This window comes from Arvicanthis niloticus, chromosome 16 (genome assembly GCF_011762505.2).
Source record: "Arvicanthis niloticus isolate mArvNil1 chromosome 16, mArvNil1.pat.X, whole genome shotgun sequence".
Classification (NCBI taxonomy): Eukaryota; Metazoa; Chordata; class Mammalia; order Rodentia; family Muridae; genus Arvicanthis; species Arvicanthis niloticus.
In genome coordinates, this window is record NC_047673.1 from 38,754,792 (window position 1) to 38,778,616 (window position 23,825).

The following is a 23,825-nucleotide window of genomic DNA, read 5'->3' on the forward strand; positions in this document are numbered from 1 at the left end:
AGGTGACAGGAACTGTGTGTTACTTCATAAATACTACATCTAAGTCAACTTATAGAATGAGTTCTTCTTAATGGTTCCAGAGGGATACATGTGTGTTATGACAGAGCAGAGGCATGATGGATGAAGCTGGAAGTTGAGAGCTTACATCTTGAATCACCAACAGGAAGGAGAGAGAGAGAGAGAGAGCAAACTGGCAAAGACACATGGCTTTGAACCCTCAAAGCCTGCCTCCTAGTGACATACCTCCTCCAGCAAGAACATAGCTCATAAGCCTACGCAAATAGTGCCGCTAACTGGGGACCACATGTTCAACCCTGGAGGTTGTGGAAGTCATTCAAACCACTGTGGGCACCAAACAACCTAGAACTTAGGACACAGTTCCTACAGGTCTCACATGTTGTCTCACTCGTGGTTTCTATTGCTGTAATAAAACGCCATGACTGAAAGCAAAGTCAGGGAGTTGATTTCAGCTTACACTACCACATCATCATCTATCACGGAGGAAAGTTAGGGCAGGAACTCAAACAGGGAAGGAGCCTGAAGGTGGAGGAGTGTTGACTTCTGGCTTGCTTCTCATGACTTACTCAGCCCATTATCTTGCAGCACCCAGGACCACCAGTCAAGGAATGGTACAACCCACCACGGCCAGGTCTTCTCCTATCAATTGGCAATCCAACATGTAACACAGGCTTGCCAATTGGGTGGTGGTACTTTTTCAGTTGGGGTTCCCTCTTCCAAAATGACTCTAGCTGGTGACAAGTTGACCTAACACTAGCCAACACACAGGTTTTCCCACACTGTTTTGTCTGCCTTGGACTTCTGAGCTTATGTTCTGATATCAGCTCTTCCCATTCTTTATGAGATGGTCTCTCCTCTCCTGTCCTAGTCCCTCTTGCTGGCAACCATCTCTTCTGGACTGACATTTGCTTTGCATATTCTATTGTCTGAACACTCACTGTATTAAAATCCAATTACATGTCTACATGCCTATTTGTCTAACTAGGCTGGGAGCTTCTGGAGGTCAGGAACTACATCTCACTCACTTTTGCTTCCCCCAACGCTTGGTACAACAGTCAGCATTTATTATTCATTGAATGAAGATGTAGTTGCTAAATAAGAAATAGAATCAATAAGTCACATCTAGACTTAATTCAATTTGCAGTTTCCGTGTGACTCAAAATAATAATATTTAAAGCCAAGGTAACAGTCATCAGACACTCTTAATTGCTCCTTTCTCGAGTGTATATGCATTTGCATCTATTTCAATATGCATTCAAATGCTCATTGCATTTATTTTATGTACAGACTGCTCATTACAGAAAAACCATCTCAAGTCAACCAACACATTTAAGGAAATCACAGTATTGTAAAGCTGAACAGTTCAAACTCTTCACCAAATAACCTCCAAGATTTTCACACATAGCACTGCATGTCTGTGATATTAATAAACAGAATTACTATGCCTCGCCTTGAGAAGATTATTCTTTAAATAGCACACAAGAAAAAGTAGTTAGCTGCTCTTCAAACACTTGACTACACTCGAAATGGCAAATAAACCGAGGCTCTATGACGCTCACATTTATTTTTTCTATTTCAGTGATAATTATACCCATAAACCTGATTCAGCACTCACTGCTGCTGAATTCATTAATTAAAACAATCTCACTGCTACCACTGGGATTTCTCAAGGATATCAAAAACACACTCAAAAATCTAAATTTTACAAACATCATCAGTTTTGATATGTGCTTAGTATGCTTCACTTTGATTTTAACTCTGCCACTATAAGAAGGTTCCAAGTTTAAAGACAGAGAGATTATCTCCTATATAAATGTAACAAAACCATGTAGAACATGAGATGAGTTTAATAGAGATGGCAAGACCTCTATGAACAGTCATTTTCTATCTATTTCCTATCTATAGGATGGGATTATATAAGTGCACGCACGTATTTAAGTAATAGCAATTATAATATGTCTTTATAATTTCTGTGTGTGTGTGTTAGAGATCTGCCTGCCTCTGCCTCCCAAGTACTTGAATTAAAGGTGTGTGCCACCACAGCTGGCATATTTTAAATTTTTACTTAAACTAATACTTCTGTGCTCAAGAGTGACTTATACCCACCCATGAGGTGAGGATATTTATCTTTAAATCAAAGCGATAGCTTTGAGTCAGAGCCTGGAAAGTTGCAATTGAAATTATAAATGCATACCCACCCAGGAAAAATTCAATTATTTCATGTATTGGAAATCCATGACTCTAGTTGGCAAAGCAGCACCCTAACTCTGAGCTTGATTCAGTGAGCACCCCAACACACTCCACTAGCTGCTTGGGACACACTAGAGAACTGACATAAAACACCAAATAGCCTTTGCAATGGCAGAGCGCGCCAGAATTGACCACTACGCTGCAGAAGAGAGCCCCTAATGGAATTTGCATCCACAATATAACTTAGTATGTGTAACAGAATCTCATACAATTAAAGTAACACTGAAAATAGCATTTGTTTCATCCAGCAAGGGAATCCCACCTTAATTTTCACAATCAATTTCCTTTCCAAAGGAGGCTGGTGGGTGGAGTCAGAGGAATGAAATCAGTCTAATGAGCAGACCCTGGACGTGCCTGGGAATCATCTTCAGAAAATCCAAATACCGTTTCCTCTGTGCAAAGTGCATCTGTACCACTCACAGCATTACAAGCTGGGGACACCACAGGCTACTGCAAAGCCACTTGTAGTTTCTCCCAAACTCTTTTAAAATGTATGGTGCTGGGCTAGCTTACAGGTCCCTCTATTTCTTCTCTCTTACCTATCTTCGGCTATTCAGAAAGGGAGAGGGTTTCTCTGCCTATGCTTCCAGAGAACCTATTTGACCTGAAATGGTGATTTGGAGTCCAAAGTAACTCAAGTTCTCTACTGAGAGACAGGTGTAAGCAGTGGCGTGACATTGGCTTACCTGATTTAAAGGACATGCCTATTTTTCATCTTAAAGAACAGTTAGTCAACTTTTAGGCTTTCTCTTCCCAAATGAATAGAGAGTTGGCTCTTAAAGATACCCATTTCAAAGACAAGTCAAATTGGTTCCTTGGATCATATATTCTAGCTATTCGAAGCAAGTATCTTCTACATAAAAAAGACCCTGCTTTAATGTTATATACCTTTATTGTGAGTCCAATTAGTCCTTAATGCTTCAGTATCACACACAATTAGCGTGGCTTTACTAAGGTCCCGCAACAAGTGCAGTGCTAAGACTCCAGGTGAGAAATACGGCCTTATGGGAATGATGTATTTTATTGTGTGAACTGATGAACATCAGCTAAACGGGCTTTTAATTGACTGGCTGTCTAAGTAACATGCCTTTGAGGGAAACACTACTTTTGAAATTTCCTTCGGCCAGGAGGAGAAGGAGCAGGCTGAAGCCTTTGAAGTCTGTAGCCATCAGACTAATTATCAGCACAATTCAATGCACATTCATTTAATTACTGTAAATTGAAAAGGATGTGGGGTTTCAAATGAAAATAAGAGAGTCGATAAACGGTGACAGAAATTACAGACTATGCAGATCATTAGAGGAGGCCATGTGTCTTCCCTTCCCCCTCCTTACCAGACATAGACACACCTGACTACTGTATACAGAGGCAGAATAAGGGAGAGATGGACTGGAAGCAGGGGAGAAAGGGAAGAGTATTTATTGTGGACCAAAGCTAGGCAGACACTTGATATTACTCATTTAATTTTTAATTATCATCATCACCCGAAGATGTTATTCCCCATCTTTACAAAACAACAATGAAAACAACAAACAAACAGAACACACTCATGTAAAGCCAAGTCCTGTTCTGACACAATACACACTCATCCAAACCCAACATTGTCTTATCCCAATGAGCTGTGTACTGCCTGCTGGTACTTGTATTTTACCCAGGTAGACACCATAGCACAGAAAGGTTAAGTGACTTGCCCCGGGGTCCCAGAACTGGGAGGCCCAGGGTCAAATAACAAATCTTCTAAGAAGACTCTCTAGGCCCTGAAATCACGGTGAGATGGAAAGCAGGCCCAGCTTCCCTGGGGTTGCCTGACACTGAAGGTCATCTTTCCGATCAAAGATCAGCCTCCCACTGCCCCCCAGAACATTAAAAAGTAGACAGGACAAGAAGGAAAGAGATTAGGGACCCTCTAACAAATCACTGGCAGTTTAGCTGGCCAAGTAGCAGGCATGGAAGAAAGCCTGGGACCTTGAGTGACACAGATAACAATGGTCAGGAATGAGGGGCAGACGTGATGATCTGACCACTGGCCACCAAGGTCTTCACTCAGGCAGCTTCCCCCACCCAACACTGCTAGCTGACAAAGATTAAATGCAGGGCCTGCTGCTACTCCTGGGAAATGATGCACACAAGAACATCTTAAAGGCACAAAGATGGATGTTTTGAAAACACTACTAAGTCCTTTGTTCAGGACATTTAGACAGATATTCAGAACCCAAGAGCAGATGCTGTGCTAAGTTGGATAGTACGAATTAGGTAGGGGTGGGGGTGGGGACTTTCAGCCATACATCAGAGAAAGGAAAGAAGCCTAAAATGATCCAAAAACCATGGGTACTCTCACTTTTGATCCAGGGGCCTACCGTATTTATTTGGTAACCTTTTGAGGGCTTGCTTGCTGGAGTGGCTGTTAACAGGTCATTAGAAGTCACTGTCATCCAGTGTTTATCAGTTTGCAAGGAGCTGACATAGAACAAGGATTATAACCACAGAGACCAGTAATGTCAAGAGAGTACTTCTCCCATATCCCAAATTTGGAATCCCAAATGAAGCACCATATACTGAAATTTTCTCCCCTCTAAACCTTTGGAACTGCCAATTCCATGGCTGACAAAAAGAGGTTAGTTTAGGGGAAAAAACAATGCGCTCTATGACTTGTTTTGCATCTCTGCTCTCTCCCAACAGTGGTGTGTGGCGCGGTCTCAAAAGTCTTTTACTCTTTGATGCTCCAGCCATCAAAATCGCATTAGCACCGCAGTGGGTCTAGCACCTCCTAACTGTTGGCCTCTTGGCCAACAAATGAATGAAATCTGCTCCCCGTTAGTAACTAAACTTTTCTTTGAAGTTATACTAGAATATCGGGCATCTAGCTTGCATAGTTGTTGAACAGCATCCTTTCCTGGGAAGACAGCCTCATTCACAGTATTTCCAATGATGAAAAGTCAGTGCAAACTCCCATGTTAGACTCAATGAAAATACAGCCATCTGGGTTGTCCACTGGTGCCACTCTGGTTTACTATTTTACTTCACTCTTCCTTGTTTTAATCTTTATACTGTAGACTATCACACAGACACACACACACACACAGAAAGAGACACCTGTATGTAATTAGGATTTTGTCTGACATCTCCAGCCCATATAAAAATGAACAGAATTAGATAATGAATAACTCAGAAATCAATGAACGGTAACTGGAAGATCAATATTCTGTTAAAGTTAGAGTAAATGAAACTACTGAGGAGAGCAGGACTGAATTGTTTTTGAAATTTTATATTAGAAATATATGACTAAAGATAATGAAATGAAAGCAAATAATAGTTTTGAGGATATCACTTATAAAGATATTAAGATGATCTGTCCAGGGCTGGAGAGATGGCTCCATGGTTAAGAGCACTGGCTGCTCTTCCAGAGGACCCAGGTTTGATTCCCAGCACCCACAGGGTGACTCACGACCGTCTCTAACTCCACTTCCAGGGAATCGGCTGCCCTCTTCTGTGTTCTACAGGTGCCAGGCACACACGTGGCTCACAGGTATACACACATGTAAAATAGCCATACACATGAAATAAAATAATTTAAAATAACTGAAAGAACCTGCATATAATTGCAAATTTTAATGCTTACCTTGATGTAGCCACAGAGTGGGGGAAAAAAACCCATAGTTTTGTTTTGTTTTTTTTAACATCAGGACAAAAAAAAAATCTGTATTACCCTTCTTTAAAGTCACAACCCACAGCTCCAAGGGCTACCGTATACCTCAGAAAACTGTGCTTTCCAGAGGGAAAGGCAATTAGTTAATGAATTTTTGCTCCTTCAGAGTAAATGCTGAAATTTCAGAATAAATGAACAAATCTGAAATATTCTTATGATTACACATATATAACACATAACGAGGCCCATATTCATATCAATAGCAGCAATTCATTTGTTCTTGTTTCTTCCTCAAAGGGACCTCATGGGGGTCTCAGATTATCAGTGCTGCTTAAAAAGGAATCCCGACCGAATCTTGAGGAAAGAGTGAATCCAAGTTGAAGTCATCACTGCTCAACTTAATAAAATCTCATCTTTGATGCTTTCTTTTTTACCCTTAGCGGACCTGTTCACTCTCACCAGATGCTGCTCAAATGTCCAGAGCTTCCAGGTGAGGCTCTGGCCTGGCTATTGTTCCCTAACTGCCATGGTTGGAATGAAGGACACAACCTTCTTTATTTTCTTTCTTCCTAGGCACACGGTCTGTGAGCCTGCCAAGGAAGCCCATTCTCCTCTAGTTACTAATACCAAGGCCGTGTGTGAGAGAGACATTTCTTTCCAGTCTTTACAACCAGTTGGAAATTGCAAACTGAGAACTAGAGGTTACAAAGTTTTCACCTCATGTTTTCTGGGGGTGGTGGTGGGGTGGGAGGTGGGGTGGGAGGCAATGGCCCATATTTGAAAATTTGTCACGATACATAATTAATAATAATAATAAAACTAATACATAATTTGCTAATATAATATTGAAAGGTTACACTACAAAGATTCGGAATGAACGAGGTAAATTGGCTCAATGTGGGGCATTTGATAGAGATTAAGAGTGTTTATGATGCAGACTATAGGAACCCAATGTGCTATCTACATACCCTCTCTCCTCCTTTCTTTTATGTAATATTTTGTAATATTTTGTTGCATAATTATGAAAGCAAGAGGCCAAATGCAGTGTTAGTATATATCTGTAATAACTCAAGGAGTATAGTGTGAACTATGACCTATATGAACGTGAGGTACAGACTGTAAGAATGACTTCCGAATTCTCTATAAAAACTGATGGAAATACAGACTGTACTGAGGTGAATGGCCAGGGGGAGAGAAATATTGGTAGCATGGTTGTAAGGCTTGTTTTGTGAAAAAGAACCATCCATGTTTCCTACTGGGGGGGTTGGAATAAAGTCTGACCCTACCAAGGACTCATACTTCTAACATGAAGATACTGGGTAACTGTTAGCGGTTTATACTGACTTTTATTTACTGCATTAGAATATTCTACAGCAAATAAATTGTTGCCAGTGATTTAAATGAAACTTTCCCACCCCATGAATAGGAAGGAAATACTGAGCGAGCAGTGGGGAGCAGTAAGTCACACTCTGTCTTATCTGACACTGAAAACTAACCACAGATCTGCTCTCCTGTTACGAAACAAAGCCGGCAAAGTTGTCCAATAAATAATAAAGGTGAAAGATTATTAATAAACAATCATCTTCCTTTTCCAATATCATGCAACTCTTCTGTTTTAATTTTCTCTTTGCTGTTTGATTCATCGAATAGAGACCGCATTAATAACAGACTGAGGGCGAGGCATACTCCTATTATTAGAAACGAAGGAAAAGATTTTTTTTAACTCTCTGTATGTTAGTGCTGATGTTCCAATTCTTAGGAGCAGTGCTGACTAAAAACATAAGTTTTCTTTTCAATTTATTATTGCATATAATTTTTTTTATATATATTATTACCCCATACTGGCAACAGGACAAAAGTAACAGCAATGTATAATGACATCTTTTGGACCATGCAAAGTTGCTATTTAGACCTCCTTAAATCCAATTTTTTTTTTTTTTGGATGTGGATTTAATTGCACAGTCATCCAGTTCCCAAGGACATCAAAGGCCACATCCCACTCCGTACCAAGATTTCAGCTGCCCTCATCCACTAGTAAGTTACGGCACAATCAAATTTGTTCTTCAATCACTTGAGCCCTGTTAATAAACTATTGTGTGTGTTCATTCACCCATTCTAAGATTCTGCAACTTCTTTTGAGTCATCTTCAAGAGGAATCTACAAAGACACCTTTGATTGCAACCTGGCTCTGGGGAACACTTTATCAACACGGTTTTCCTATTCTGCAGAAGGTAACAGGTGACTTGATCCAATATAAGTCAGACTTAATCTTTTTCCCCCCCTGTACACAAACCGTATTTCAAAACTATATCTAACGCACCAAACACAGTTTGTAGAATTTAATAATTTGACATCAAATATTGATCCACCTCTCCCACGTCCCCTGCCCTCCCCCCCCCCCCCCCCACAGAGGAAGAATCTCCATACTATTCACAAGTATTTTCTTGGGATCTACTACATTAACACAAAAAGAATAGAAAGAGAGAAAGCATGGAAGGAAAACACGAATCATAGTCAACCAGAACACGGAAGCGCTAAAATGGCAACATAGTAAAGTAAACAGTGCGACTTACCGCTCTCACTGTCCGACCTGTTCTCGTGCTCCGTGTCTGTCAGGGTGAGGGCTGAGTTGGACCGGCTTGACAGGCAGGAACTGCGGCCCGATTTGACCCCCCTGCCCCAAAGTCTCATGGCATGCTCAGGGGACATCACTGCTTCGTTTTCCGTATCAGCATCTGACCCTGCACTGATGGAGTAACCTCTGTGAGGGAGCCCCATTTCCGCACAGAATGCCACTCCTCTTCGAGTTGCGGATTCACACACTCCTAACTGCCTTAGGGTAAAATTCTGTCCTAATTAGGGGGAAAGAGAGATAACAACTAGTGAGTATATATGGTTCCTGTGGTTTAGTTTCTTTTCATTTTTCTTTCAAAAAGAAAAACCTCCCTGAAACACTCATTCGTTCAGGCTTTACCCCTGTTTGCACCAGCTTTGCGTGGCATATGGTCAAGTGGATGTAATTACGGGAAGAGAGGAGACCCGGTGGGCTGCTTGCAGGCTTCCGTTCAGACCCTGATTGTCAACTTAAACCCATAAGCACCTCCAGAGATGGCTTCATGGCTGGGCCATGAACGCGCAGCACAGAGGAAGAACTGGTGTCCGGTGGCAGAATTTGGCTTAGCAGATGGTGAAGCAACAAAAATGGCCATCTGTCCTGGTTTTGGTCCTAAACTATAGGATTTTTTTACCCCCATGTACACACCATTTCTTTTGGTGGAAAATAAAAAGTTTACCTCAGGAGGAAGTTACTGCTTAAGTACAAGCAGGAGTTTGGTCATTTTAATTGTGCCTGCCCACCTTAACACGGAAAGCAACGTGTGTGTGTGTGTGTGTGTGTGTGTGTGTGTGTGTGTGTAGTGTGCTTGCATGTATGTATGTATATGTAGTGTGTGCATGTTGGTGTACATATATATGTGTATATATGTGTACACCTTTATGTGTACATATGCACATGACCATATGATGGGTGTATATGTATGAGGGCATATGTGTGTACATTATATATAAGTATGCATGGGAATATGTATGTGTGTGTGTGTGTGTGTAACTCAACACTCAGGAGGGTAAAACCTGGAAAATTAGCATCCTATTTGCCTATTGGTGACTTTCTAGATGTTTAAAGTCAAGAAACACCTGGAAACATCTGTATTGACCAAAGCAAACCAAGTTTTTCAAGTACAGTGCACTCTCAAACAAAAATGGGAGGGGATATGTTTTTGAAAATTAATGAGACAATCAGGTTCCCTGAAAATAAATGGCTGTGAACTCTGCAAGCCTTTACTAATAAATTGAGCATAATAAAACTCACGACATTGCAATCACTTAGAGCACAGGCATTTAAATTAGGTGACACTTCTGAAAGACCACTAACAGTAATGACGCCCCCCATCCTGTATCTACTTTTGAAATTTTAGTGTTTTATGGCATTATGGATGAGAAGAATTTGAAAATGTTTTATTATAAAGTACCTGTATAAGGCTCTTTCATTTTTATGTCTTGCCTGTATGTATTGTCCCAAATATAAGCACCTCCAGAATCAAATACATATAAAGAGGAGTAGAAGGCAAAGACTGATTTAAATACAACTTCTTTACCAAATTTTTTATGAATATTAAGTATTTATATGACTCATGGTCTTAATTTTCCCACTCACATCTTATGGATCTACATGAATATTTTAAAGTTAATTTGCTGTTATGAGAATCCTACATTATACTTTTAAAGAGAGGGTACTATAAATTATTTGTGATAAAATGGCATGTTGATTTGTCTACAAAATAAATCAAACATAAGACACAATACAGTAAATATTTGGTTGTAAAGTTATTAGCCCCCTCCAGGCCCAGCACATTTAAACTAGTGCGGTTAATTGTTTGATTGCTGTGGTCATATCAGAAGTTGGAATCAGCTTTATCTCAGTCAGACTTCCAAATGGATTCTGACAATGACACTCATAAATAATGAAAATCGGTTGCTACAATTAGCTAGAAATCAAACTGTGCTTATCAGAGAGATGTGAATAAGCGTTGGAATAAAATCAGCATGTAAGAAAAAGAAAGACAAGAAAAGAAGAAAAGAAAAGGAGGAGACAAAAAAGGAAAGCTGCCTCTTTGTAGACTGGATGAAGGTAGGAAAGCCCATGGGGTAATGCGGTATTGTCTGTATTTATATATAAAAAAAAAAGTCACATGGACTTTACCTATGAAAGTCAGTAAAAACAAGACTGATGGCATGCAGAGAATAAAGGGATGTGCTGTGGAAGAATTCGCTTATTGTTATTTACTGGTCACTTTTAAAGCATGAGAGGAGCTTGAAAGCACTAAAGTATTGCCATCAAACATACAGAGCTTGGAAACTAGCATACAAAGTAATTTTCAAAGTAGGGAAAAACCTATGAGCAGATCCTCTGAATCTCTCTCCTAGCCCAGGAAAGATCTATAATTCCAGAACAAAACCCCCAGAATTCTCTACTTCCTGAACCATAGCTTGCAACACTTTCCAAGGTAATGCCTTTTTACTCTACTGCCTTCTTGATATAAAATCTACATGGAGAGAAAGCAGAAAGCTACAGTCCTTAATTGCTCTCCAGATAGGTAAACATAGCTTGCTTCGCAGCAAAATATTCCACACACTATCCTCACGGAAATACGTACAACCCAAACCCCAGAACTATTTGACCCTCTGCAGTCAGTGACTCACAAGAACTCAAATCTCTTCAGGGCTAGTCCTAAAATTTAAACTATAAAGCAAACACAACAACAGAAACCGCTGCTGGATTTCTTCCACTGAACTACAAGGTTTATTTTTGTTTCCAGAAGGACACCAAGCTTGACTTCAGTTGCATCTACGTTCAAGCCACCCACGAGTTCTGCCGGGATCTCTTTCCTACCATTTTTTTTTTTTTATATCTGCCAGGGTGTTCCTGACATGACCTAAGTGGTGGTTTCTGGACCCGAGACATGCTCAGTGGTGTAGCAAGGACTTAGCATGGGTAAGGTGCAAGATAGATTTCTGGTGCTAAAAAGGGGGATGGGTGGTTTACGCAAATGTGAGAGAGCCCTTAAAATATACTGGCAAGCATAACAACTATAGAGGGTCATAGAATTTAGGTATTCGTTTTCAGATCCTTTGCAAAGCCGCATCACCAGCAAAGCTGGTGTTTACTGGTGCAGTCTGCTGTCAATGCACAGTGCTTCACAGTGCTTCCATGCATCTAAGTCTCCTGCTGTTGGTTCCTCTTTGGGGTTAGACGTTCCTGAGTTTGAGGACCCTCTAGTTGAAGGTGATTTCCCTTGGGAAGGACTAATCATCAGGCTAGAGTAATTAGTCTATCAAATAATTTCCCTGTAGGACAGGCTATCCTTAATAAGAAACACATGCAGTTTTGACAAATACAGAGGAGATAGAGGGAAGAAAGGTTCCTGGCGGAGAGAAGAGACAGCTGGTAGGGATGAAAGAACTGGGAAGGTTATATTGAGCTGGCTTTGGCTTAGGGAAGGACTGGGGGTGACAGAGAGGAGTAGAAACAGAAGAAGCCACTTAAGAGAATTCCACGAAGGATAAGCACTTGCAAGGCGTGTGGTGAATCTGTTTCAGCTAATACGAAGACTACTACCTTTATTTTCTTTGCCATAGTTCTAATGCCATTCATTTAGCTTCTCATTTTACCTGTTATACACTCTTATTTTTATTAACTGTTTGTCTAAAATTGGCAAACAAGTATTTAGTTTTTATCCACCCCCCCCCCCCCCGCAGTTTGAATTTTGGTAACCTCAATCAGCAGGGCCAACAGCAGATCTACCCATTACGATTTGAAACAGGACCAAGACAATAAATTGTAGCAAGAACAAAGTATACCTGAGGGCAGAATACACTGTGATTAAAATGCAGCATTAGCGTGGATTAGATTAGCCAATTCTGTTTTATGACAGTCATAAACTGAAAAATCTATACAGGAAAAATTGAATAAATAAACCAAGGCAGGTTGTATCATTTTAAAATAAATTTATACTTTTTTTAAAAAAAGGGATTGGTATATGTGACAGGAGATAGGAGGGTATAAAAACAAATAATTCAAACATGACAGCATGGCACATATACCTTAAATAAATGAGGGGAATCAGAAAAATGGGTTATCTATACAGGTTGTCTTCCTATCTCTTGAAGTGCCTAGAACCTAGTCAGCTTGGGAAGGGACTTCCTAAGAATGACATTTGAAAATACTGTGTAAGAGAACAGGTGTACAGACTGATGTTTATCCTCTCTCTCTCTCTCTCTCTCTCTCTCTCTCTCTCTCTCTCTCTCTGCTTTGTTTTGCTGTGTATGTTTTCCAACAGGGTATCATGTAGCTAGGTTAGCCTGGCACTCACCCCAGTCCTATATTGAGCCTGACCTTGAAGGCTGATCCTCCTGATCCTACTCTTTCCAAACGCTGCCAATCACAGCTGTGCAACACCACACTGACTTTTGTGTGGTGATGGGGACTGAACTCAGGGCTTCATGCATGCTAGAGAAGCAGCCAGCCAACTGACCTACACGTGGAAGGCAGCTCTGGGGAGATCTAATTTCTAGCCCGTGCAATGCCTGCATTTAAAGTGCACAGTTTAATACATTTTTAGGAGAATCACAGATTTCTGCAACTATGATCACAATCAATTTTTGAATACTTTTGTCATCACCATAAAAATCCAATAATTATCAGATCTCTCCCATTTTCTGTTAACGCCCTCCCTCTGCTATCCCTTAGTAACCACCAATGAGCTTCTATCTGAATATGTGCTGAGCTGAGACATTTCAGAGACGGACAATCTTATAGTGTGTGCTCTTCTGTGATTGGCTTGTTTCATTGAGCATCATCTATTTCAAGCTCAAACATGGGCTTGTAAGACTGCTCAGGAAGAAAAGGGACTCACCCCAAGCCTGACCTGAGTTCCATCAGTGCACTCCAAGTAGTAGAAGGAGAGAAGCAACCCCCACAAATTGTTCTCTGACCTTCACATTCACACCTTAGCACATGTTTGCCCACGCAAAAAATGTACACACACACATGCACGCATATAAACCCACAAACACACCCCAAGCATGCACAAATAAATAAATGCAAATTTTGAAAAGATTAAAAGCAAAGACAAAAACTATTTTAGTCTGTATCAGGAATTTATTCCTTCTTATCTGCGAATTTTACCAAGGATGGAGGCCATCTTTCATATATTCATCCATTAGTCAGTGGGTATTTGAGTTGTCTCTATCTGGGGGCACTATGAAAATGACACTAGGAATTTTTGTACACAAGCTTTCATGTGTGTATGTCTTCATCTCTCCTGATTCACAACTAGGAAGGAGGTGCTGAGTCATAGCATGGTTTTAGATGCGTGGCCTTCTGAGACCTGCCAGGTGTTCTCTACGGAGGACACACTGTTGTGTTCCCATCTTCAGAGTACAAGGGTCTCAAGTTCATGTTCTCGATAACACTCAGCACTACCAGCTCCTTCTTTAGGACAGCACACTCTAAGCAGGGTCTTAAGTTTGCCTTGAATCTTTGGTCATCGGTACGGACTTCAAGGAGAAATCCAGAATCACTGTTCTTTCTTGAAAGCGTTCCTGCCATGGGCCATTCTGTATCCCTTTCTCTTCCAATATGCCACTTTTATTCCTTAGAAAATGCCTTCCCATTGAAATTATAGATGCTCTTCAGTCAGATAATTTCTCTTAATAACTACAAGCTATACTTCATTCTGAATGTATTTAGAAAGAAACACTTACTATAGCATCCATGCAAAAGTTAAAAAAAAAAAACAAACATACAAATATTTACCAGACAGAGATAGCCTGGGTGAGATGCATGTATTTGCTCTGGAACATTGCATGGCTAACTTAAAGCAATTTGGACTCATATCTTCAGATCTGGAGGAAAGCCATATATATATATATATATATATATATATATATATATATATATATATATATATATTTGAAAGTGTCCATTGCACAGTAACTTGTATGGTATGATCACCCTTTGAGAAACTCAGGGAGTGAGACCAACTAACAGATATAAATGTGCTTGTATTTTAAGGATGAATAAAGAGAAGGAAATGTAAATAACTCTGATGGTCCATTTAGAAGGGACTGCACACAAAGAAAACAAAACAGAAGAGGTTTGAAGGGGTTTTTTCATGATTACTATCTCAATAGCTAAAAGGAGAAATTCAAAACATTTTCAAAACTAATTTTGTTCGTTTGCTAATAGTTTTGATTCAAAAACACCTTCTTTAGAAAAAGCCGAGTTTCAAGAATTCCTTCCCGCTTTAAAGAAATGAGGTTGTTGTATGTTTTCCTCTTTCACACATGGATTGTCTTAAAAGATAATAAAAATCCTTTTCCAAAGTAACAACCCTAAGTCACATGAAAAGCTGGACAGACCAGTCAGTATAAGTTCAACACTAATAAAAAGATCCACCATCAGCTTGTATTATTTGTCTTGTGTTAAATGATGTCATTCTTTCTCCAGCATGAGATTGCATTCCTTCACTGGTCCAAAGCTATACATTTCTATTGAGTATTAGTAGAATCAGCATGTGTATCCACTAACTTGGGCTTCTTTTGAGGTGTGTTCACAAAATGTAAGATGATGTCACAGTAATAGAAACATTCCCGTATATAATTCTTCTTACTTTATTCTTTCTCATGCCACCTTTGCCACTGTTGAGCAGAATGCCTATCTAAATATGCGATGGAATTCTATTTTACTTTGGTGCTGGGATTTGAACCCCTGGAGTACAAGCATGTTTATCAAATGCTCTATCACTGAGCTATATAACCCTAGTGTTTCAAACTTTTCTTTCCTTCCTCAAGATTTTATTTCTATTCTCAGTTTGTACATGTACAAGTGAGTGCAGTGTTCCCAGAGGCAAGAAAGGGGTGTTGAATCCCTAGGAGCAGAAGTTAGAGGTACTTGTGAGCCACCCAATAAAGGGTTCAGGTTCCTTCACAAAAGGGACACATGCTCTTAACCACTAAGCCATCTCTCCAGCCTTGTTCATCAATATTTTATTATCACAATGACCAAGGACCTGACAGAAACAACTTAAAGAATGAAGTTTATTTTATTTATTTATTATTTCAGCTCCTTGTTTCAGAGCAATCAGTCTCTCATGGGGGAAGAGAGCAGCTTATGCCAGGTGGGGCCAGGAAGCAGACAAAAAGAGACGTCGATAGTCAACTAATTTTCCTCTTGTTTCTCTTTTTATTCCACTGGGTAATCAGCCTAGGGGATGGTGCTGCCCATCGAGGGCACAGGTGTTCTTCAACAACGTCACATGTGATTTTCAAGTAATACTGGCAAGTCAGCATTGATCATTAACTATCCAACAGTACCATATCAGTGAGGGAGTATTCTATATGACATTATGGAGAAAGAAAAAAAAATAGCATATCTTTCTCTTCCACACCGATAACCTTGATTTTCCAGAGAACACTGACAGTGACCTCTATATTCCACACTTAGATGTGATCTGAGTAATAAGTGTGAACCTTTGGGTCACAATGCCTTTGGAGATCAAATAACACTTTTACAGAGGTTATATATCAGATATCCTGCACATCAGATATTTATATTATGATTCATAACAGTAACAGAATTATTGTTATAAAGTACCAATAAAATAATTTTATGATTGGGTGTCACCACATGAGGAACTGTACTAAAGGGTCATAGTATTAGGAAGTTTGAGAACCACTGCATAGATGTTCCCTCCAAAATCATCTTGAATGGCAGCTAGAGAGGGTCCCTCTGTCCTTGTAAATTGAAGGTGCTCATCAAGATGCATTTAGTGAGGTGAGTGAGAGTGGGAAAAAAAAAAAAAAAGTACTTCTCCAGGAAGAAAAAACAGGACTAGAGTGAATGCATAGGATATCACATGTTTCTTTTTCAGACTAGATTTGTGAAGCATCCAGGGAAGACGACTCATAGGCTTACTGAATGGCAGGTCTGGTGGAACAAATGAGAAAACCTAGGTTGTGAGTCCACTGGCTTTAAAGAAAAAGCAACTCTTAATCCTCAAGGATTTATACACTCAACCCTGAAAAAACTGATTTTAGCAACCATCTGCAATTATAGCAATGCTAAAATATTTCTTTAATCAAAAGGTATTTTGAAAATGTTTGCTTTTTACTTATTAATAATGCCATTAGAACAACCCAAGACCCTGAGATGATAATACCCCAACAACAGATCCGCTGGGATCTGATAGGCGGACTGTGGGAGGTGCTAGTCTCAATAAGCGTATGGTTTGGCACAAAGCAGCAGGTGTTTAATAATTGTGACTGAAGGGGCACCATAGTGCTTCACAATGTGCATCCAAAATTGGCAACGTGGCAAGGAACCAGATACAAGTTTAGCAGTAAGCCGTGGGCTCAAGACATCAGACCCATAAAGGCCAAAGCAGGGGGAAGGATTACTCCCACTGTGTCCTGAGGAGGGCTCTAAGCTACATCTATCTACTCACACCTTCTGGTAGGTAATCTACAAAGCTGCTTGACCGGCAAGCCTGAAAGAAGAGCTTGCCTACTTAGCCAAAACGAGTTAAAGATCAGTTAGGTAGGGGAGCTAAAAGAAGCAGCTGAGAGGGAAACACTAACAAGAAACAGTGATAAACTGGCGCTACTTAACTCATGTCTTTAGTAGAGAAATTTAAGGTTGAGTAAACACGACCATCTAAATCCTTTAATCCTGCCGCTGACATTTATAGCAACGAAGAAGGATTAATCATTTGATCTCCAAATGAATCATTTCATGCAGTTAATATTTAAAAGTAATAAACTTTGGAGTTGCAGTAATTAGCCTAGTGGATCTAATGAACGCCTCGGGTTTTTTTTTTTTTTTTTCTTTTTGGTCTTTTTTTATAAAACCCAATTTTCAAGATACACACAAAAAAGCTAAATTTCCTCAGCTCGGTATAACAGAAACCAGGAGACAGGGCCTGGGATTCCTTTCATTTTTGCAGGATGACAGAGGTGAGGGAGAGTGCTTGGGAAATGAAAAGTTTGGGGTCTGACTGGGAATTCCTAGAGGCATTAAGTGCTAAATGGTAAGGCTATCTGCTCATATTTCTTTTGAAGTCTACGATCTGTTCCCATTATTCATTATAATGGCATCCAAGACTAAACCAAATTTCAGTCTTTAAAATTAAAAGCATTTTCCTCTTGGCTCTTGAATCTTCCTCCGACAATTGCCAACATGTCTGAAGGCTTAATGTATTTTCATACTCCAAAATTATACAAATAAATAAAATATAAGTAAGAAGAATAAGAGAAGCATTTAGTTCCAATTCATTCCCGAAGCCAGAGTAAAAACACTGTAGAGTCACGTAGACAGTATGATTAATATTTTTACTTCTGCTTATTTATTGGTGCATGCACAGACAAGTGTACACGCAAGCGCATGCGCGGCACAGTGTGAGTACGGAGCATGCGTGTAGAGGTCAGAAGATGGTTTACAAATGTCGGCTCTCTCCTTCCACCATGTATGTCCCAGTGATCCAACTCATAGCTTCAGACTTGGCCGCTAGTGTCTTTAACCCACTGAGCCATCTTGGCAGCCCCACATAATTAGTATTTTAACCAAAAGAGATATTAATACTATTTTTATATCTACCCAATGCTATTTGTGACATTCTAAAATTATATGTATAACCTTTCTGTCCTACATTTTAAGAAATATGAATTCAATTCTTTTCATTTATCTGGTTCATATACTATAGAGAAGTATTTAAATTTTTTTTTTTTATCATTTTGGTCGACTGCCTTCATCCACTCATAATCAGTTCCTAAGTTTTTAAAAGACTTTCTATTTGAAAACTTAAGAAATATTTGAAAGGCAAGTTCCCATTGATGTACCACCACCTCTTAATTCTTGAAGCCTAATCGGGGACATGTCATGTGTGCTATTATTGCAATGGGCATATTATAATGTTTTTACACAAGAGGGCTTTGCAGGGCAACAGCATCTGAGGTCGTTTTTAAGCGACAGTTGTGGTTATAGCTCAGTGGAGACCATGTGACTGCACGTGGTACCAAATGGCATCTCACCCCAGCTGAACCTGGATGAGAGGAAAACCATAAACATCCCCAATGTGCCACATTCAATTACCCATGTTCGGTGATGTCTGCTTTTGGTTTAGTTTTGAGATTACTGTTTAAGAATGTTTTATATACAGTAAAAGTCATCAACCCAAAGTGGACACTGGATTGTGCTGTAAGAAATGCAGCAACCACAAGTCCCAATCAGATATGCCACCTCTGTACTGAGCCCAGGAAGTGCTTCTATGTCCTATCAAGCATAATAGACCTGCTTCTTACAGATCACTCCTGTCTGCCCTCTGAGCCATGCTAATAGAGCCATGTGGCATGGATTCTAGATGCTTCAGATTGTTGAAATGGAATGTTTCTGATATCCTTCCATGTTGTCCTATGTCACACGCCACTCTGGAACTGTCAGGTCACATCGAACTGAATGAAAACACTGCACTTTATTGCATTTGTTTACCTGGTCATCTTCCTCCGGGCCTGTTATGAACATGGTGGCTATGAACACATGTTTTCATTTGTTTCAAGTAAATACTTAAGAAACAGATTCCTGGGTCGTAGAGGGGATGGTGGTGGTGGCAGTGGTATTTTTAACTGCCTGCAATTAAAAATTGCCAGTTTCCAAAAGTGGCCATGCCAACTTGCATTTCCCATTTCTGTTGGTGATGTCTGAGAGCACCCTTACAGGACACTGCCAATGATTTTCCCTTGTAAGCAGTCACGGCATATTGTGGTTATTTATGTGTGCGTGTGCATGGCTAAGCACAGGCAAGCTACAGCTCACATGTCAGTGGGCCTGGATCTCTCCTCTAAAACTTGGGAGATGGGACTGACCTCTGTTCATTCATCAGGCTTGGCAGCAAGCTCCTTTAACTTATATAGCCCATGGGGACTTCTTGCCAGGCACTGATTGATGATTGATTGAGACACCACTTCTCACTATGTATCCTGGGCTAACTTGAATGTTTTGATCATCTTGTTTCTACTTCCCAAGTGTAAGAATGACTGAATACCTACCAAAACCAGACTTGTTCTCTCTCATTTCCACAGCACTAGTGGATAAGTTAGGATACCCTATGGTACCTGCAACCATCATCTCTTCCATGGTTAGTGATGTTTAGCCCTCTCTCTCATGCATATTCAACATCTGTATACATTTAAGGTAACAATCCTTTTAGAAGTTTTCTTAAAGATGCAGGCACTCTTTATGTATCCTATGTATGAGTCCTTGGTATACACACACACATACACACACACACACACACACACACACACACACACACACACACACAAACATTGTCTTTTTTCATTGACTCTAGCTTCACTTTTAATTTTCTTAAACGTATTTTTGTAAGCAGAACTATTCAATTTTGATGGAGTCTAATTCATCAAGAGTTCTTGTATATTTAATCTTTTTGGTAACTTAAGCAATTTTGCTTATTCTAATACATCCCAGAACACGTCTACCTTTTTATGCTGTTTTGTAGTGGAAATTGAGAAGAAAGAGCAGACAAGTAAAATGGTTTGAAATCACCCTACTTATCCCCAGAATGCAGCAGCTATTGTCTGTGTGAGCTCTGTAACATGTCTGGATCTTGGATTTCCTCGCCTATTGGAAAGATGCAGTGAATTACCATTACTGCTTTCTCAGTCATGAATGTCTATGTAGAAACAAACAAACAAACAAACAAAAAAAAGGCAGCCAATGGCGCACGAGCCAACACCGAGAACAACAGAGAAGCTCAAGAGAAGTAAATGGAGAAAAACAAGGTTTGGATAAAAATTATGTATCTAAAGCGTTAAAATTTCCCTGGGCACCAGAGACTGGCTTATATTTCATCTTTAAGCTAAATCTAAAGCTTGACCGAGCCAGGCTTGGCCGTGAATGTCTGGAATTCCAGTACTTGAAGCCGGAGGACTGCTGTGGGTCTGAGGCCAGCTTGAGCTACAATAAACTCCAAGACAGCCTGGGCTACTGTGTGAAACCTTGTCTCAAAAACACAGGTAGACAGACATAAAGAAAGAGAGGAAGTGAGAAAGACGTGTGCTGTGCGCTCATACGTGTGCGCTCATACGTGTACACTCATATGTGTGCACGCACATGCACAAGTGTGTGTGTGTGTGTGTGTGTGTGTGTGTGTGTGTGTAATAAACTATCATCTTTTTGCTGGGTCCCCTGCCATCAAACAAAGACTCCGGGTTAGCTCTGTGTCTGGTTGACTTGGAGGTGCCTTTTGTCTCCTACTCTCAGACAGGAAGACAAACCTGCTGGGCTTCCAAAGCAGAGATTATTTTCTGCCTTTGGCCTTTGGTGATTTAAAATTGGAACTGTTCCCCTCAAAGACCCACACGATTAATACAGCTGGTGTCAATATTTTTTGTCTCCTCTTTCTCCTAGGGATTCTCCAAATCCCCATGTTGCTACTGGGGATTCTGTAAGTAAAAATTTATTTGTGTGTGTTTCATATTCTTTTACACGTGCCTTTGAATAAAGTTTCGGCTAGCCCCATGTGTGAGTTGCTTCTCTGTTACCGTTGTTTCTTTCCCCTTCTTCCCAAGTCTTTACTTCCTAAGCATATAGGAAGCCCTCACTTTAGGAATGAATTGTATGCAGAGCTAATGTGCACTGGATATGTTCCCCTGTGAACACCGCATGTAGGACATCGGGGTGGAACAGGAAGCTTAGCAAGCTGTGCGTTTGTGAAGAACCCCATCAGCCGCACCCCAGACCCAAGTTGCCTCTCAGGAATCTTGAGCTCTCAATTCCAGCCAAGGAGACACTTCCTTCAGGAGACTCTTCTGTGAGTTGTCTGCTAGCCATGCTGGGAAGAAGTCCCTTGTGATGGTTTGTATATGCTCAGCCCAGGGAGTGGCACTTTTAGAGGGTGTGGCCCTGTTGGAGTGGGTGTGGCCCTGTTGGAGTAGGCGTGGCACTCTGGGTGTGGGTTATAAGTGTCTCATTCTAGCTGCCTGGAACTCAGTATTCAGCTAGCAGCTTCCAGATGAAGATGTAGAACTCTCAGCTCCTCCTGCTCCATGCCTGCCTGGATGCTGCCATGTCCCACCTTGATGATACTGGACTGACTGCTGAACCTGTAAGCCAGCCCCAATTAAATGTTGTCCTTTATAAGACTTGACTTGGTCATGGTATCTGTTCACAGCAGTAAAACCCTAACTAAGACATCCCCCTGAGTATTCACTGAAGAGCCTTTGGCTACAAATGATCCAAAGGACAATGGAAGTCATGAAGGCTGTGAGTCTGAGAACAGAGATATAGAATGTACTGTCTTTCCTAGAATCAGAGGAAAACCAGCTTACCTTTCTTTTCATGTTTCTGGACTTTCTGACTCCTTGTTCTGAATGGGGTATTCATGCCAATTTCCTGCCAAATTGATATCTGTCTTCAATTTGCAAAAATTATTAACTTATACACGTAGTTTTTGAAGATTTATATTTATCGTTAATGAGCATGAGTGCTTTGTCTGCATGCATGTCTGTTCACTGTTTGCTTGCTTCGTGTTTCCTGAGGTCAGAAGAGGGCACTGGATCTCCTAGAACTGGAGATACAGATGGTTGTAAGTTATTATGTAAGTGCTGGGACTTGAACCCAGGTCCTCTGAAAGAACAAATGTTCTTCATGCTGAGCCATCTCTCTAACCTTATTATACAGAAAAATATCTTCTTTAATATGGTGACTTTATTTGAGTATATTGTAGTTCATATGCAAATGGTTTTAAATACAGCTCATCATCTAAGCACATTTCCCTTCCGGGGTCTCTGTTCCCACTGAAAGAGTCCCCTCTAATTAGGGGGTATATATGTGGTCCCCAGAACAGACTCTATGGATCCACAATCCCTTTCTCCTGGCCACCTCTGTTATAACAACTGTGGAATACAAATGGTCCATGCTTCTTCGTTTCCTGAAGCTAAGAGGAGCGACGTAGCAGAGTGAGTTGCCAGAAGTCTCAGAGGAGCGAAGAGGAACTGTTCAATGTGCAAACAAGCCTTACATCCACTGCCACTTCAGCAGGGATACGGAGGTGCAGCAACCACTCCGGGATCCGAAGGGTAAGAGCCACATGCTAAGACTGGCAGGGACGATGGTGGCATCCTGGCTCCTGGGTGGCAGTTTTGATCCTTGGACCATTTGCCTTTCTGATTCCTTGTGAGAAAATAATTGCTTTAGGCATTTTAAGCTGCTGTATTTGAAGTTTTCTGGTACCCATGGCCCGAGCTATCCATGTGTTACCCTCCCTTGCAAATTAATTTCTAGGATTCTTGCTGCTTCCCCCCGCCCCACTTTTGTTTTTAATCCATCCTAATTTATTTTTGACTATGTTGAGAGATATGGGTCCAATTTTATATTCTTCCAGATGGATAACCAGTTGTGCCAGCACCGTTTATTAAATCCCCCTGAATTAGAATTGTGTGTGTGTGTGTGTGTGTGTGTGTGTGTGTGTGTTAAGTTTCCCTATATACTAGAGTCTATTTCTATAATGTAATTCTACTACACTGGTCTACTTCTTAGTATTTATTCCAATAACACATAGATGTGATACACTACTTCATACTATAGTAGATACTATACACAAGGGCCCTTCAACCTCACTACTCACTTTTTATGTATGTGTTGGGGCTAATTTCAGACTTTCACTCTTCGAAACGATTTTTTTTTTTAAATCACTTACTTGAATTTAAAATAGTCCAAACTCATTGGGATATCATTCAATGGCTTTCAGGTCTGTGAATTCATTTTGTGGGAACTGTTTTTCTCAGAGTGACAGTTTGTCATCCCCCAAATCACTCTCCTCCTAGTCACCTAGATCTTCCTTTGCTGTAGAGCCATATTTTATGAAGACCTTCCTAACAGGCTCTGTGTCATTCCCATAAAATCACTCCCAAGAGTTCTATAGTGCTAGCTGCCACCAGGACAGCACCATCTTTACTGCCAAATGTAGCCGATTATCACTTAACAATTATTGTGATCTGTTAATAATAATAACGGTAGATAATGTGCTGCAATAGGGCTGTGAGTTCAAGGTCAATACGGCCCACACACTGAGTTCAAGACTTAGCTTGGGCTCTATGGTGAAAGCTGTTTTGAAAACCAAAAACACAACAAATGAAGCACAGAAGAAAGAAGATTAAAGCAGAAGAAAATTAAGCAGTTATTTCAAGCAAGCTCTTTGGCTAAGATAAAAACCTGCCACACAGATAATGGATAGCCAAGCTGAGATTCCAACATATGTTCCTGGGATCGGAAGTCTAT

General features: G+C 40.4%; 1 protein-coding gene across 11 annotated transcripts in view; it reads right to left on the reverse strand.

Annotated features, from left to right (window-relative positions):
- Tenm3 (teneurin transmembrane protein 3) overlaps positions 1 to 23,825 on the reverse strand; it is a 604,001-nt gene that overhangs the window by 403,199 nt on the left and 176,977 nt on the right. For 8 of the 11 annotated variants that reach the window (XM_076914140.1, XM_076914144.1, XM_076914143.1 and 5 more), the window contains exon 3: positions 8,488 to 8,766. The exons of the other annotated variants lie outside the window; for them this stretch is intronic. In XM_076914140.1, the coding sequence (XP_076770255.1) occupies positions 8,488 to 8,766 (279 nt within the window). The remainder of the gene's footprint in view (positions 1 to 8,487; positions 8,767 to 23,825) is intronic. 11 annotated transcript variants of the gene reach the window in all.